The following is an 18,316-nucleotide window of genomic DNA, read 5'->3' on the forward strand; positions in this document are numbered from 1 at the left end:
AGAAACACAACAGAAGCTCAATATAGAAAGTGTATAAATAGGATAGAATTTAAGTTAGAAAGAACTTTTACCTTTTCATTTAGCTAGTTTTCATTTCTTTGTAATTGAATTCAGAGCTATGACTCACTAAACCCCCTTTCATTGGGTTAGGGAGCTCTATTGTAATTCAATGAATCAATAATAGTTTATCTTCTTCTTCAATCTTTTCTCTTGAATTTTGTTAGAAAGCTTCTCGATCTAATTCCATTGGGTAGTTGTCTTGGGAAAGAAACTACCCATAATTGGAATCCTTCGGAACCTTGGGAAAGGAATGGAGGATTCATGCTAGAGAAGCTTTCTCACAGTGAATTGGATTGGGGTTTGGATGGATATTGTGACATGTAATCCTACCAAATTGTGGTTCATGAAACTGTGTGGTATAATCAGTGATCGAGCATCATCTCTTCTTATGAACATTTAAACCAAGGGATTGGGAATTTGTTTGTTTTTAGAGAGAATTGGTGAGCCAAGGGATTGGGATCCAATCATATAAGATTGCCAAGCAAAATTCAATGAACGCATTGGTTGAGGAAGAGATAAACATGTTTTGATTCGGAGATCTCAATATCTCCTAACACCCAATGAATTCCCCATTTCTGATTTCCACTTTCTCTTTACATTCTGCAACTCAATTCATGCAATCACCCCCACTCCCTTTTAATTTCAGCAATTTAGCTTCTGCTCTTTAATTCATGCAATTTAAGATTCAGCCATTTCAATTTCTTGTCATTTACTTTTCCCGCCAATTTTACATTCCGCAATTCTCATCTAAATCTTGATTCCGCTCAACTAGAACACACTTCTAATTTGAATTGCTCACTCAACCAATCCTTGTGGGATTCGACCTCACTCTATTGTGAGTTTTTACTTGACGATAACCGGTGCACTTGCCGGAAGGAATTTTGCCGATCGTGCAATTTCCTAAATCGTAGCATAACAAGTTTATGCGCATCAAGTTTATGGCGCCATTGCCGGGGATTGGTTTTCGATTGACAATTCTTCAATTGGAAGTTAACTAGATTGAGCATTTTTTTTTGTTTTGATTAATTCAGTACAAGTACTTGTTGAATTTTAATTTCTGCACTCTGTTACATGCTTTCTTTCTTTATGCCTTTAAATTCAAGCAACTAACCCACTGACTCACTAACTGTTTGAATTAATTCCTCAATTGCTCTAACCATACTCTTCCATTAACCAAGAGTATTTCACTTATTTGTTGCCTGTGCTGTGTTCTTGTATGATAGGTAGGAGAGGAGAGACATCAACTCCTCCATATACCGAACCAGAGAGGACCCTTCATAGACTGAGAAGGGAAGCAAGAGGGAAGAGAGTACTGGGAGAAGAGGAATCTGAAGGAGAATCTGAGGACAATTTTGAAGAAGCTTTAGATCTCAACATGGATAGAGAAATTCACAACCATGAGAGAGCTGATGGAAACAATACCATTCCTGAGAGGAGGGTTCTTAGTTCATACATAAACCCAACCTCTGGGAATTGTGGTAGCAGCATCCAGAAACCACCCATTCAGGCCAACAATTTTGAGCTCAAACCACAGCTAATATCACTTGTGGAGAATCATTGTTCATTTGGTGGGAGTGCTAATGAAGATCCCAACCAACATCTCACAAAATTCCTGAGAATTTGTGACACTGTGAAGTCCAATGGAGTCCAGGAATATGCCTATAAACTGCTTTTGTTCCCATTTTTACTTAGGGACAAAGCAGCTAAGTGGCTGGAATCATTCCCAAGGGGGAGTCTAACAACATGGGATGAGGTGGAAAGCAAGTTTCTGGCACGTTTCTACCCCCCACAAAAGGTCAATAGGCTTCGATCTGAGGTTCAAACGTTTAGACAACAAGATGGTGAAACTCTCTACGAGGCATGGGAGAGATTCAAGGATTTGACAAGGAAATGCCCACCAGACATGTTCCATGATTGGGTGCAATTGCATATTTTCTATGATGGACTCTTTTATGAATCAAGGAAGGCTGTAGACCATTCATCAGGAGGTTCATTGAACAGGAAAAAGACTGTGGAAGAAGCCATTGAAGTGATCGAGACAGTGGCTGAGAATGAGTACTACTATGCATCAGAGAGGCACAACACTAAGGGAGTCATGGAGCTGAACCATGTTGATACAATTCTAGCCCAAAACAAGGTGTTTGCCAAGCAACTAGCAGAGCTTACCAGGCAATTAGAAACAAAGCAAGTGGCTGCAATACACACACAAGATCAAGAAGAAGTAAGCATTGAAGGAGGTGATTGGGAAGAGGCCAACTATGTGGGGAACCAACAAAGGCAATCATATGATCCAAATTCCAACACTTACAACCCAGGATGGAAAAATCACCCAAACTTTGGGTGGGGGAACCAACAAACCCAACCACAAAACCACAAACCTTACAACCACAACCAACATAACAATTCCACATACCAAAACTCCAACCAAAGATCATACCAAGCCACACAAAACACTTACTCTCAACCACCATATCATGGCCAAAATAATCAACCTACCCAACCTAATCCGAACCAACAATTTCAAGATCAATTAAACCGGATAGAAGGAATGATGGCAACCATGAGTCAAGACATAATTGAATTGAAAAGCTTCAGGGATGATGTGAGAACTACCTTAAGAAACTATGGTGAAAAACTCAAGAGGATGGAGTCTCAAGTAGGAGAGCTATCTCAACAGGCCCCCAAATCAACTGCAGTGTTCCCTAGTGACACAGAAAAGAATCCTAAAGGGGAACAAAAGAGAGTGAGATGGGAAGAATGCAAGGCCATCACCATATTGAAGGAAGTCTCAGAAGAAGAAGGAATCAGGCCCTCAGAGCAGGAGCCAGAAATCTTGAAGGAAGGTGTAGAAGAAGCTAAGCAGGAAAGTGAAACTGAGCAAGCCAAGGAACTGCAAAAAGGCACGATGGAAACATACCAACCAAAAGCACCATTTCCTCAGAGGTTAGGAGGAGGTGAAAAAGGGAAAACCTATTCAAGGTTTTTAGAGACATTTAAGTCTCTCCATATCAATATTCCCTTTCTTGAGATTCTCCATAAAATGCCTACACACATCAAGTATTTAAAGGAATTGTTGAGCAAGAAAAGAGTTTTGAAGGGAGGACAAACGGTAACAATGAACAAAGAATGCAGTGCTCTCATCAAGAAGGACACAGTCTCTAAGAAAACAGACCCAGGAAGTTTTCATATTCCTTGCATCATAGGAGAAACAAAAATTGACAGAGGATTCTGTGATCTAGGAGCTAGCATAAATGTGATGCCTCTAACTCTTATGAAGAGGCTACAACTGAATGAGGTGAGATCCACTGATGTAATCATACAACTGGCTGACAAAACTCAGAAGCAAGCTGAAGGGGTAGTTGAGAATGTGCTGGTGAAAGTGGGAGATTATTACTTCCCCACAGACTTTGTCATTTTGGACATGGAGGAAAGCTACCTACACCCTATCATTCTGGGAAGACCATTTCTAGCCACTACTAGAGCGCTCATAGATGTAGAACAAGGAGAGCTAATTCTGAGAATACATGATGAACAGCTCATTTTCAAAGTTTTCAAACCTGCACCTGAGCCTGAACCAGAACCTGAAAAGCCTAAGGATGATAGTAGCCATCTGTGTTTGGAGGAAAGTAATCCAGCAGCTGAAACTCTAAAACAGTCTTTGGAAGGCAAACAGGAGTTGCAAGAGTTAAAGCCACAAGAATCAATGGAAACAGATCAGAAGGATCCTCCTGGCATAAGGGTCAATGAAGAAATCCTCAAGAGAAAGGGAAGAATGATAGGGAAATTGCCAAGAGGGTGGAGAAACAAGAAAATTCCCACTGAAGGTTTTTCCCCGGGAGATAAAGTGATATCAAGTCATTATCTGCCAATCCCACCTGGCCTCAAAACCATTCCTTCCCAGCTCCCTCAAGTGTTCACAATCAGGAAAGTTCTTTCTATGGAACATTTAGAGGTCATGAAGGAATCAAGTGGGGACGTTTGCATAGTGAGAGGAGAAGACGTCAAGCACTACAATCCACCCTAACAAGGGACAACCGTCAAGCTAGTGACGTTAAAGAAGCGCTTCATGGGAGGCAACCCATGTTTTTAATATCCTTACTTTTTTTTTTGTGTTGTTTTGCATCTAATAAAGCATGGTTTCTTATGCATGAACTTGAATCCTCAGGACAACTGCTAAAAGAGTGCACTAAACATTGCATATAAAATACAATTTGTCTCTAAGTTTGGTGTGCCTGAGGGCACCCCAAACTTTATTCAAAATGCATTCAATTTTTCATGCAAAGAGCACAACCAAACATTAAGTTTGGTGTTCCTCTTTGAACACGGTTCATGAAAAACAAGAAGTTCCTCTGGGTTTCGAAATTCATGACAAGTAAACCATTCGCATGTTTTAATACTTTGGTTTCAATTACTTAGGGTAGTAACTTTGTTTAGAATCAAAGAGCCAAACTGACTATGATTTATTAGAATTATGCACATTCATTAAGGACAACCAATATGGATTTCATGTCATTAGGAGACTTTACCAAACACTAAGTTTGGTGTCCAATAATAAGTGTGCATACATACAAAAGTCACGGCTATAAGCTCATGAAGTCAATCATTGATTTACATGTGCAAGTACTATTCATCATTCACATGGACCGAAAAATGATAGCAAACTTGTTTGTTTGTGCAGGTACAAAAGAAAAGACAAAAATGGAGGAAAAAGACAAAGGGAGGTACGGTGCTTGGTCAAAAAGAAAGTTCACAAGTCTTTGAAGCTAACACATGGGAAAAGGAAGTTCTGCAAGAAAAGATTGCTACATGTACAACCTAATGCACCCAAAATACTTCCAAGAAAATGAAAAGCAATTCGTCCTTCTCCCTAATTCATATATTTACCATCAAGCCACCCTTCACAAACCACCCTAGCCGTCCATTTGTTACTTATGGGCACTATAAAGAACCACTTGGGGAACGAGTTCCACACCACCAATTCTCCTTCATGCACATTTTCCTTCATCATAGCATAACTATCTCTTGCCGAAAACAACCTCACCACACTTCCAACAACACTTCTTGCTTCACCTTGTCAACTTTAGCTTGTAACTTACCAAAACCAAAGAACCAATGGCAGCCTCATCTAGCCACAAAAGAAGAAAAGACAAGCAACCAATGGAGGAGAACAGGGAATTCGATGCAAGGAGATACAAATCAGTTTTCCATGAGATTCAAGCCGAATGGATGAGACCTAAAAGGGTACTAGCTGAGGTTCCCTTTGACCTTGAAAAGGATGAGTTCCCAGGTGTTTGGGAGAAGATCAAAAAGAGGAAGTGGGAGCTCCTGACTAAGCCAATCACTAAAATCAACATCAACTTGGTGAAGGAGTTCTATGCAAATGCAGTGAGGGAAGACTCAACCAAGAAACCCACATACAAAAGCTATGTGAGAGGGGTGGAAGTTGACTTCAGTCCCAAAGCAATCATGAAAACTCTTGGCCTGAAAAACATACATTTCAGCCAAGCAAGTTATGAAGAAAGGATGATAGGAGAACCTGACTATACAACTATTGCTGAAGACCTTTGTGCCATCAGAGCTGAATGGGTGAGAAAAACAAGAGGGGCTCCAAGAGTCTTGAGAAGGGGAGACCTAACACCGGAAGCTAAAGGGTGGTATGCAATAGTTAGGAGATCCATCCTACCCACTGCAAACTCTTCAGAAATAGTCCCTAAAAGAGCCATCTTGCTACATTGCATTATGGTGGGAGGGGAGATCAAAGTTCATAAACTCATTGCTGAACAGATACAAGAGTTTAGTGAGAAAAGTGACCTTGAATCCTGGCTCCACTTCCCTAGCACCATCATTAGACTATGCATCGATGCCCAAGTACCACTTGAAGATGAAAGACCTAATTGGCTATATCCGGGATTGGCCATAACTGCGTACAGAATGACTCTTGGCCCAACTCCTCCAAGACATACAAAAAGAAGAAATGAAGAAGGGCAACAAGCGGAAGAAGAGCAAGAAGCTGAACAAGAAGGACAGGAAGGAGAAGACAGAGAAGAAGAGCAAGAAGAGCAAGCAATTCCAGAAAGAAGACAACGAACTCCTAGAGACCCCATGGATATGAGCAGAATGCAGGAAATCATGGAAGGAATGTCTCAACAATACATGAGGTCTCAGGAGAGACAAGAGGACTTTCACCTAAAAATGATGGATATGCAAAGGAACTTTGAATCAAGATTCTTGGATCTGCAAAGGGAACAGAATTTACACTTACAGGAATCCTTCAGCCACATATGCCAACACCAAGATGCCAATGTCTTGGCAATCAAGGAAGCCACCACCTTACAGAATGCAAGATACTCAGTCCAAGCTGATTACAACATCAGTTCGCAAATCAAGCTTAACTACATAGGGGAACATTTACACAAGATGGACCCAGCATTCCCAGCTTTTGATGAGTATTTCAAAGGGAGGAAAGAAGGAGAAATAAACAAGGCAATGATCCTTGAAAAAGGAGTAGAAGAAACAATGAAAAAGGCTGGATTCTGGAAAAAGCTCATAAGAAAAGACAAAGGAAGCACAAGTGGTCAAAAAGAGGCAGGAAGCAAGAAGAAGCAGGATCCCAAGAATTAAGAAGAACCAAGCAATAAATAAGAGGTGGTCTCGTTCCTTAATAATCAAATGATAATTGGTGAATTGTCTTTATGAGCTGTCTTTCATCATAAGTCATTTAAGTGTTATGTGGAGTTTTTAGTATGAGTGTCTGTTTATTGCTTTGAATAAAGTGAATGCCTTGATGTTTGGATATAACTTCACCTTCTTAATCAAATGCTTGCCATGTTTGTTCTGTTTCCAAAAAAATAAAAGAAAAGTTTGAACAAAAGTAACTTGGCTAAATTAGTGACAAATCAAGTAGAATTAAGTGGTGGTATGCATGCTTGATTGTTAAGTCACATCACTGGAAATAGAGTGTAGAATTACCATTTTTTTATGTAGAAATTGAAAACTGTCTATGGATCTTGATGAATAAATGTCTTTGGCCATGAAAAAGAAAGAAAAAGAAGAAGAAAAAGCCACTGAAAAAGGGCAACCAAAAAGCAAAAAAAAAAAAAAATTTGAGAAAATAAGCTAGGCACCAATGGTTTGAACTTCTGAGACAAATGCCTGTGGTGTTTATGTATTAAGGATATGCTTGGATGACTAGGTTCTGAGGAGTGTTTCAACACTCGGTAACTTGGGTTAACTAACCCGGGATTATCAACCAAAAGTCCATTATCAAGAGCAACCTAAATACAAAACATTTAGTCACACAAAGAGGTGCTGGGCACCAATGTCTCAAGAAGAAATGTGAACTAAAATGCCTGGAGTGGATATGTGTAGTGCACTGATAAGAAAAAGAAAATGCCAAAGGCTTGTGCAACACATGACACTAAGCAAACAAGGAGCAAAGAAGCTCTAAGAAAAAGAAAAGAAAAACAAAGAAGAGAAAAGTGCCAAGGACATAAGAATAACAAGAGGCCATAGCAGTGTTGATGGATGCAATGAAAAAGTGATAATCTTACCTGATAAGTATGAAAAAGTGATGCTGCAACTTTCTGCATAAAACCCTTCTGATGAACTTCAAATGCTTGCTAATATAGCCAATGTAATTGCTTTCTGTTTCATACTTTCTTCTCAAATAACTCAGGACTTGCTTAGGGACAAGCAAGTATTAAGTTTGGTGTTGTGATGCCAAGGCATCTTAGGCTAGTTTCACTAGCATTTTTCTGTTAGTTTTAGTTGTTTTATGCATTTTCTTGAGCTTAAAGTAACCAAGAATGGTTAAATGAATAACAAAGCAATGAACCATCCAAACAGTATGATTTTGATGCAAATTCCATGAGTTTTTAGTTATATTACTTGAATGCTATGAATGGAAGATTTCTCATGAAATTTTGCAAGACTTTGATGCAATTGTTTGGATGATTTCAGGGAAGAAGAGGCTAAGCAAGGAAGCAACAAAATCAATAAAGGAAGCTTGAATATCACATGTGGAGTTTAAGTTCCAGTTTAAGCCTAAACTGGAGCTTAAACGCCAGAATCATGAAGGCTAAGAAATGCTGGAATTGAAGTTTAACCTCCAGTTTAACCTTAAACTGGAGGTTAAACGCCAGAAGTGAGAAGGGCACCAAGGGGGGCAGTTCCACGTTTAACCTCCAGTTTGACCTTAAACTGGAGGTTAAACGCCAGAAAGGGGAAAAGCACCAGGGAGCCATTTCCACGTTTAAGCTCCAGTTTGACCTTAAACTGGAGCTTAAACGTGTTCGACCAAGTTTCTCCTCCAGGGTTGCTTTCTCCATTTCCACGTTTAAGCTCCAGTTTAACCTTAAACTGGAGCTTAAACGTGTTCGACACCTCCAGGGCTACCTTTCTAAGCTTCCACGTTTAAGCTCCAGTTTAACCTTAAACTGGAGCTTAAACGTGTTCGACACCTCCAGGGCTACCTTTCTAAGCTTCCACGTTTAAGCTCCAGTTTAACCTTAAACTGGAGCTTAAACATGTTCGACCTCCAGGATGCCTTCTTCCATTTCCACGTTTAAGCTCCAGTTTAACCTTAAACTGGAGCTTAAACGTGTTCGACCTCCAGGGCTGCCCTTTCTATCTCCACGTTTAAGCTTCAGTTTAACCTTAAACTGAAGCTTAAACGTGTTCGACTAAGTTACCCTCCAGGGCTGCCTTCTTCCATTTCCACGTTTAAGCTTCAGTTTAACCTTAAACTGAAGCTTAAACGTGCTTCCACAAAAGGCATCACTGGAAGTGTCTGGCGTTTAAGCTACAGTTTAAGCTTAAACTGCAACTTAAACGCCACTCTTGGAAAAGGTTTCTGGGCCAACAATATTGCGGTTTAAGTTAGTATTTGAGCACAAACATTAACTTAAACTTACTCTGGTATGAAACCCAATTGAATATCATGGTTTATGGGATTGGGCCTGAAGGATTGATGAGTCTGAAATTTCAATTTATTGAGTCATGTGTCATTATTTGATTATCACTAAATTGGCTCAATGAATGTTACAGAATTTGGATCAACAGCCTCATCAAGATTATGGATCATAAACCCAAGGCAAAAGGAAAGCAGGGAGAGGCCTCAAAGCCCAAGAAACACAACAGAAGCTCAATATAGAAAGTGTATAAATAGGATAGAATTTAAGTTAGAAAGAACTTTTACCTTTTCATTTAGCTAGTTTTCATTTCTTTGTAATTGAATTCAGAGCTATGACTCACTAAACCCCCTTTCATTGGGTTAGGGAGCTCTATTGTAATTCAATGAATCAATAATAGTTTATCTTCTTCTTCAATCTTTTCTCTTGAATTTTGTTAGAAAGCTTCTCGATCTAATTCCATTGGGTAGTTGTCTTGGGAAAGAAACTACCCATAATTGGAATCCTTCGGAACCTTGGGAAAGGAATGGAGGATTCATGCTAGAGAAGCTTTCTCACAGTGAATTGGATTGGGGTTTGGATGGATATTGTGACATGTAATCCTACCAAATTGTGGTTCATGAAACTGTGTGGTATAATCAGTGATCGAGCATCATCTCTTCTTATGAACATTTAAACCAAGGGATTGAGAATTTGTTTGTTTTTAGAGAGAATTGGTGAGCCAAGGGATTGGGATCCAATCATATAAGATTGCCAAGCAAAATTCAATGAACGCATTGGTTGAGGAAGAGATAAACATGTTTTGATTCGGAGATCTCAATATCTCCTAACACCCAATGAATTCCCCATTTCTGATTTCCACTTTCTCTTTACATTCTGCAACTCAATTCATGCAATCACCCCCACTCCCTTTTAATTTCAGCAATTTAGCTTCTGCTCTTTAATTCATGCAATTTAAGATTCAGCCATTTCAATTTCTTGTCATTTACTTTTCCCGCCAATTTTACATTCCGCAATTCTCATCTAAATCTTGATTCCGCTCAACTAGAACACACTTCTAATTTGAATTGCTCACTCAACCAATCCTTGTGGGATTCGACCTCACTCTATTGTGAGTTTTTACTTGACGATAACCGGTGCACTTGCCGGAAGGAATTTTGCCGATCGTGCAATTTCCTAAATCGTAGCATAACAAGTTTATGTGCATCAGTCTCCCACCTAGCACTTTTGTTTATTGTCCTTAAGTTGGACTTATGGGGAGCTCCTCATCAAGGTGGCTTGTGCTTGTATTCATCTTGGAACTCCCACCAATGCTTGGTTCTCCATTGTGCCCCAAGATTCTTCATGGATTGAGCCAAGTCTTGATGGAGTTCTTCACAAGCTTGGGGCTCCCAAAGTTGATCCTCTTCTTGTAATCCGGGATCCCACACTTTGTTTTCATACCCGTCTTGAGGTTGATCATCATTATTAGTCCAACCGGGTGGTGAGTAAGGTGAATTCTCTATATAGTGGCCAACAATCCTCCTAGACCCATCTATTTGAGCACTACTCCAACCTTTATATCTCATGTTTGATGCATCAACCATAATGAGCTTTGATTTGCAACGGCAACCACGAAACATCTTTCGCTTACGCTTCATCCCACAAAGCATTCTAAGTTGACCATCCGTTTCAAGCAAACCATATTCAAGTGGGATAATAAAGCTAATAGAAATAAATTTCACCCACTCAAATGAAGGAGTATATGGCAACCTAGGCAAAGACAACTCCAAGAGTTTTGATAAAGCGTATTCAATTCCCATCCTCCTTTTTCTAAGGATTTCCACCTCTTCACAAGACTTCTCAATTATAATCCTTTGTTCAATAATTTTATATAAACCTTTTCTTTTACTCAAATCATAATAGGGAGGGTGAGAAAAATTTACCTCCACATTGCTTTCCATCTTGTTGGGAGAAGGTTCTTCATGCTCAAAGGATTCTTCATCACTAAGGTTTGATGCTTGATCTTCATCACCAAGGGAACTCACTTCTTGCTCTATCCCATCCAAATCTTCATATGGAATATGTCTTGGAAGGTGTGCACTTTCCTTCCTAGCATCAATTTCAATCATCTTGGAGGGGTTTTCTTCAATTCTAGATTCCCATGGAGGCTCCGCATCTCCTAAGTCTTCAACCAATTCTCCCCTTTCTTCAATAATCATAGCTTCCTCCAATTGTTCCAATACAAAGCAACTTCCCTCATTCTCCACCAATCTCTCTTTTATGTTATACTCTTCATTTGATTCCCCACATGTAGCCATGGGAGTTCCTTGAGAGTTCAAGCATTGGGATGCTAACCGGTTTACCACCTCATCCAAGGCGGCCGTGAATTGTTGCACATCCCTTTTCATTTCCTCTTGTCCTTGAACAAGAACATCAAGGATGTCATCCATTGGAGGTTGGGGTGGATGGAAGGGTTCATCAATTTGGGGGAAGGGTTCATAGTAGGAAGGTGGTTCTTCTTGGTAGAGTTGTGGTGGTTCAATAATTTCCACTCTTTCCACTTGTTGCACAACACACTCCATGGTTGCTTGAAATTGATCCAATGCTTCCTTGAGACGATCCCTTGACTTTTGTTCCTCTTGGATAATATGATTAGGATCATGTGGCTCTTGGATCAATGGATATGAGTATTCTTCCATGGGAGGTTGTGGTGGAAAGTAGTATTCATCTCGTGGTTGAAAATTTTCATATATTGGAGGTGGTTCATCTTGGCAATAATGTGGAGGAGGTGGCTCTTGAAAATATTGATGTTGGAATGGTGGTGGCTCTATATGTGGTTCATATTGCTCATATGGTTGTTGGTAGGATGGATATGGATTAGGGTCATATGAAGGTGGTTGGTGAAAAGTGGCTTTTGAGTATGGTTGAGGGTTATGTTGAGGGTATGGCTCATAGGCATATGGTGGTGGTTCTTGAAAATCACAAGGAGATCCACCATAGCCATTTGATTGATATGCATCAAAGAATGGCTCTTCCTCATAGTGCATTGGTGGGGGTTGTTGCCATGATGATTGATCATAAGCATATGGCTCTTCCCACCTTTGATTGTCCCATCCTTGATACACATCTCCATTATAGTCCTCATCACCTACAACATAGTTGTAATCACCCTCATAGCCAAAATGAGAATTCATAATGGAAAGAGAAAATAAAAATAAAATCAAATAAGAAGCAAGAAAATTAAATCCTAAAAACTAGTAAGAACAAACAAAGAAGCAAAAGGCAAACATATTCACAATATTCACATATATACAATAACCAATAACATAACACCATTGCAATTCCCCGGCAACGGCGCCATTTTGATGATTGGATTTTTGATGGTTTAGAATTTCACTAATGAAATCTCGTTGTAAAGTATAGCTTCTAAACCAATCAATAATCCTTTCATACAAAAAGTTGTTTGTCACTAGTACAAACCCCTAAAATTTATAAACCGAAGTATTGGACCTCGGGTCGTTCTCCCTAGGAATTACAATAAAGTGTCTTGTTATTGGTTATGAGTTATTTTGGGGTTTTGGATAAGAAGCATGAAAAGTAAATGGCAATGAAAATAAACTAACAACTATAAAAGGCTCTTGGTAAGGTGTGAGAACTAGAAGTCCTATCCTAGTTATCCTTCTCAATTGTGATGAGAATTGTTCATTGCTACCACTTAGTTAACCCTTACTAATTAAAGGAAAGTCAAGTGGATGAATTGACTTGAGCCACAAGTCCTAGCCAACTCCCAAGGAAAGATTAGCTTTAGTGCACTCCAAACCAATTAGCAATCTCTCCAATTATCGATCAACAAAGGAATTAGATAACTCAAGTGTCACTAATTACTCTACCTAGGCCAAGAGGAACAAAATCTACACTAAAACTAAAAGATGCATTTCAACAAACACATAGAGTGCAATAGAAGTAAACATTATTAATTGCAAGAATTAAAGGAATCTACAACTACAAAGGCAAGAGATCAACAATAGAGAAGCAAAGAAGAACAATTATTATGAATTACCTCTTATTAAATTGGAAGAAAGTAGAAGGAACAATACTAGATCTACAACAAAATATAAGAACAACATAAAGGAAATTACAATAAAAGAATAGAAGAAGATGAATGTAGCAACAAAGAATTGAGAGATAGAAGGAGATGAAAGCATGAATTAAAACCTAGATCTAAGATTATTGAACTAAACCTAATCCTAATTCTAGAGAGAAGTGAGAGCTTCTCTCTCTAGAAACTAACTCTCACTACTAAAATAAGCTAATTGGTAACTAACATATGTTTCCCTCTTCACTCCTTGGGTTAAATAGCATCAGAAATGAGTTGGATTGGGCCCACAAGGCTTTAGAATTCGTTGGCCACGTTTTGCTTTAAGTGAACTAGGTGGCAGCAACGGCGTGTGCGCGTACTTTGCGCGTGCGCGCCACCATACGTGTAGCAACTATGGCAAATCTTATATCGCTTCGAAGCCCCGGATGTTAGCTTTCCAACCCAACTGGAACCGCATCATTTGGACCTCTGTAGCTCAAGTTATGGCCAATTAAGTGCGAAGAGGTCGGCTTGACAGCTTTCCGGTTCTTCCATTTCTTCATGAGTTCTCCAACTTTTCATGCTTTCTTTCTTCATTCCCTTGATCCAATCTTTGCCTCCTAAACCTTAAATCACTTAACAAACATATCAAGGCATCTAATAGAATCAAGGTGAATTAAATTTAGCTATTTTGAGTCCTAAAAAGCATGTTTTCACATTCAAGCACAATTAAAGGAGAATATACAAAACCATGCTATTTCTTGAATAAATATGGGTAAACGGTGATAAAATCCCCAAAAATCAATACAAGATAAACCCTACAAATGGAGTTTGTCAGCCACCAAACTAGGCCATGGACCAGAGAGTTGGGCATGCCTCAAGCCCATTCTAAGCCTAAGGCCCAATCTCATGTCACTACAAGAAAACACGTCTATTGCCACGCTTTTAAAGTGTGGCGAAAAGCTGAAAAAAGCGTGGCGATAGCTTTTCGCCACGCTTTTTAAGCTACCGCCACGCTTTTGAAAGGGTGACCTATCAAAGGGTGGCGGTTGCTCTATCGCCACGCTTTTTGCAGCCTATTGCCACGCTTTTTGTTTGCCACGCTTTTTTACAAACAGCCACTTGTAAAAACGTGGCTGTAGGTGGAAAATACGGCCACGCTTTTAAAGCGTGGCGATAGGGAGAGATATGGCCACGCTTTTGAAGCGTGGCGATAGGGAGAGATACGGCCACGCTTTAAAAGCGTGGCGAAAGGCTTGTTAAATTAAAAAAAAAAAATCTTTTTCTTACTTGATCTTAATTACTACACAATATAAATTTTCAATCCTTTTTTATTACCAAACCTATAAATATAGTATGCATTTTTTGTTGCAAGACAATTTTTATTAGTGACATAATTTTTGCTTTAATTATTTTATACATTAATAAACTAATATTCAAATACAAAATAAATTTCGAGTTCAAATTCCAAAACTAAAAACGGTAGAAAAATACAGAAACAATACAACTTAAACACTAAGTCCTTTGTTGTTCTTTCTTCCTCTAGCCCTCTCAAACTTCCTTCCCTTAGATCGTACATAAGGCTTGGTATGGCTGTGAGGAACACTAGGACCAGGATCAAAATGTTTCACAGCTTCCCTGAAATAGCAAAATCAACAAGGGAACTAAAAACATGTTTAAGTTACAAAAGATAAAGTAAGACAATAGACAAGAAGAAGCAAGAGTGTAATACTCCAGAATCCCCAATTTTCGGCTGAATTAGGACATAGCAAAGCCGAACTTACAATCTGACTGGGCAGAACAAGTCCTTTTCCATCAACACATCATTTCTGATTATAGTAATCCATTGACTCCTCAGCAATTGGAAAGAACTGCAGCACATTTAACTTACCAAATATAAATAAAACTGAGCAGCATAAAAAGAAAGATGGAGTAAATGTAAAGCAGGTTCATTAAATTTAGAAGAAAACGATTAGATACTACTCACCTTCAAGAATAATAGAAGACTAGAAATCATCAACCTTGTTTGTTCCAGCCTTACAGTGGACAACCACAACATTCTCAATATCTAACTTCAACCACGAGTATGCACTATGACAGAAAGAGATAACCAGTTGAAGTGGTGGGAAATTATGATCATCAAATAGAAAGCTAGCCACCTGAAGAGGGAATTTGATATTGCAGATGAAAGCAGCAGTTGGTTTGTAAAACAAATCTAAGTGCTGAAAAAACCTAAAACCCAAGTGAAACAGAAAGCTGACACATGTAGTCTAGGTGTTGGAAATTAATCAAGACATCTGCATGAACACTCTATTTCCTCAGAACATTTATGATCACATTAAAAGAAATAATGTTGTTAAGTAGAGTAATATTATATGGTCTAGTAATCAATAATTATTCCACGATTTCCCAGGCTGAGAAACCACGTTAACAATATGGGCTATGATATGTAACACCTAAAAAAATAATAATTAAAATTCTAACAACATGCATGGATTGGCTTCTCTAAAATGATACTCACACCTTCAATCTAAAGGTGCTTCAAAGGGATAAGTAACAGTTTGCCCAACAGTTCCAGGTGCAGCACCACATGCCAGGCGAGTTGTCACACTCAACTCAGAATCTTGCACTAGACCAAATGGATTGGATTTAACTAACCAATCTTTCAAAGACTCATAAACAGCAAAGTTTAGACCTACAATGGAACCTGGAAAACAGAAAAAACAATTAAAAATAAGAAAGCATTAATTCTAATAACAGCACTACAGCCACTACAGCAGGAGAGGAGGGGGTGGAGAACTTTAGGGAGTTAATTATATCAGTTGCATGAATTGCCCAAGCACAATATTAAGATTTGTCATATTTGCCATTATGATCATGACTGTAATCATCAACTTTGTAAAGAAGTAATCATCAACAAAAAGCATACTATAAATATTAAGAGCAGTAGAGCACAAAGAACACGAAGAAAACCAATGTTATATCTTCTCTCTATGTGATTTGCAAACCAAGCAATTGGTAAACAGAAAAATGAAGGTAAAGATGTACCTGTACAGTTATCCTGCCTCGAACCATATCCATTGGATAAGTTGCGGACATGGCAATTATTCCAGCACATGCTCCAGCTCCAAGATGTAAAACAGGAGTCAGCTGAGATCCTCTGCCAAAATCCTAAGAAAAATAGTTAGACAAACAGGGTTTTATAACTGAACCCACCCCCAGCCCCTTTCCTTTCTTTGATTGAGAAAAGTGCTACTTATTAATTTTTATCGTTAAGTTTTTATAGGTACATCTGTAAAAATATCAGTTAATGAGAAAGCAGTAACTGGAGACCAAAACCTGCAATCCCTCTTGCCCAACACCAAAAAACCAGATGGGGAAAGAAAACAATAAATACAGACATACCATTTCCAGTTTTTTGCTGATACAGCTGCAGTATAGATCTGAGAGAAAACAATAGTCAGTGAAACAGGACAGGGACACTTAAAAATATGTCAGATGCAATGAACAAAAAACTGAAACTTGTTAAATGAAACTGCTCCCTATATTCTGTAGTTCAAATCAGCACCGAGAGCGGCATCAGTAATTCCAGCAACAGTGACCATGGTTACAGCAAAATAGAGAATTTAAACTCAATGGAATCGAAAACAGAAATGAATTCGATGGAATTGGAGACAAAGACAGCTTACGATAAAAGAACGAAACAGCAGCAATAGGAGAGGCAGCCCCCTTCTCTCCAGTCCGTGATTCCGGCGACCAGAGGCACGGCGGTTGTTCCCCAGTGACAATCGACGGCGGCGGCTGAAGCTTCTTCGACGGTGACTAAAACCAACACGCAGGGACAATAAGGTTTTTGGAATCTTAAACGAAGGTAAACCAAACTCAAAAACCCTTACCGATGGTGAATCTCAGTGGCGGCAGCGGAGCTTCTCAGCGGCAGAGGCGCGGCGGTGGCTGAGCACGGGTCTCCCCTTTCTCTCCTTGGCTCCCGAGCTCTCTCTCTCTCTCTCTCTCTTTCACTCTTCATGAACGGCAACGGCGGGGGCTGGAGGTGACAGCGCGAACGGCGGCAACGGGACTGGAAGCTTCTGCGACGCAACGGCGGCGAGCCCAGTGACGGTGTCATCCCTTCCTTTTCTCCCCGTCGCTCCCCTTCTCCTCCTCTTGTGCGTGACGACGACACGGCTGCGATGGCAAGGACGACACTGAGCGCGGCGCGGTAGCGAGCGGGGCACGATCCTGAGCAGCGCGGCGACGGCTCCTCTCCGGCGCTCTCTTCCTCCCTGATTTTCCCCTTCCCCGTTTCCCTTTTTCTTGCCTTCGTTTCTTTCTTTCTTTCTGTCTTTCTCTTTTTTTCTGAAGGATGGAACTGAGTTTGGGTTAGGGAGTGGGGGTGGTTAGGTTAGATGAGTGGCGGTGGTTAGGTTAGATTAGGAGGGGGTTATAGTTTAATTTGATTAAAATTAGGGTTTTATTTGAGAATTTAGAGTTAAGATAAAATTTATATAAGTAATATAATAATTCTATAAAATTAAGAGTAATAAGATAATTGAAAATTTGTTTTAATCCAACACTAATATTTATTAAAAATAATATTTAATTATTAATTTACATATTATTCTCAAATAAATAATTCTAATTCGATAACTATAGATAATATAATTAATTTCTTTATTCATGAAAATTAAAGTATTAATTTCTAAAATCACAATTATTTAAATCAAATCATATAAATTCTTATTATTTTACGATTTCTAAACTTTATAATTTAAATATGTAAATTACCCAATAGTTGTAAAATTAGATAAAATTTTTAATTTAATTATCAAAAATTAATTTAATTAGCTTTAATAAAATAATTTCTGAAATTAAAATCTTTAATACATAAATAAATTGAAATTAGTTCACAAAAAAATTTTATGAAAGAGCTCTACGGCCACGCTTTTGAAGCGTGGCAGAAAAGAACCTTTTGGCCACGCTTTTAAAGCGTGCCAAAAGAGTACTAGGATATGGCCACGCTTTGTAAGCGTGGCCGTAATGAAACCCTATCGCCACGCTTTCAAAACGTCCTTGTTTCTCTCTATGGCCACGCTTTTGAAGCGTGGCAAAAAAAAAGAGTGGCCGTTTCTATAATCAATTGCCACCCTTACAAAAGCGTGGCCGTTGATACTTTTCGCCACGCTTTTGAAGCGTGGCAATAAAAAAAGTGGCCAAATCTCTAATCTATCGCCACCCTCATAAAAGCGTGGCCATTGACCACTTTTGGCCACGCTTTTGAAGCGTGGCA

At 39.1% G+C, this 18,316-nt stretch overlaps 1 protein-coding gene and 1 non-coding gene across 2 annotated transcripts; both read right to left on the minus strand.

Moving 5' to 3' along the window:
* Positions 1-1,861: 1,861 nt before the first annotated feature.
* LOC112739650 (small nucleolar RNA R71) lies at positions 1,862-1,965 on the minus strand. The gene has a single exon (XR_003170582.1). It is a non-coding gene; the product is annotated as a small nucleolar RNA R71 (small nucleolar RNA).
* A 12,465-nt stretch (positions 1,966-14,430) lies between these two features.
* Positions 14,431-17,414, minus strand: LOC112733066 (uncharacterized). The gene is made up of 8 exons (XM_072213418.1): positions 16,926-17,414; positions 16,719-16,851; positions 16,435-16,472; positions 16,078-16,200; positions 15,553-15,736; positions 15,017-15,188; positions 14,814-14,900; positions 14,431-14,667 (listed from the first exon to the last, which is right to left on the minus strand). Exons 1-4 carry the CDS (start codon positions 17,153-17,155, stop codon positions 16,176-16,178), a joined length of 426 nt encoding a protein of 141 aa, XP_072069519.1. The 5' UTR covers positions 17,156-17,414; the 3' UTR covers positions 14,431-14,667; positions 14,814-14,900; positions 15,017-15,188; positions 15,553-15,736; positions 16,078-16,175.
* Between the last annotated feature and the right edge of the window lie 902 nt (positions 17,415-18,316).

The sequence above is a fragment of the Arachis hypogaea genome, chromosome 13 (genome assembly GCF_003086295.3).
Source record: "Arachis hypogaea cultivar Tifrunner chromosome 13, arahy.Tifrunner.gnm2.J5K5, whole genome shotgun sequence".
Lineage (NCBI taxonomy): Eukaryota > Viridiplantae > Streptophyta > Magnoliopsida > Fabales > Fabaceae > Arachis > Arachis hypogaea.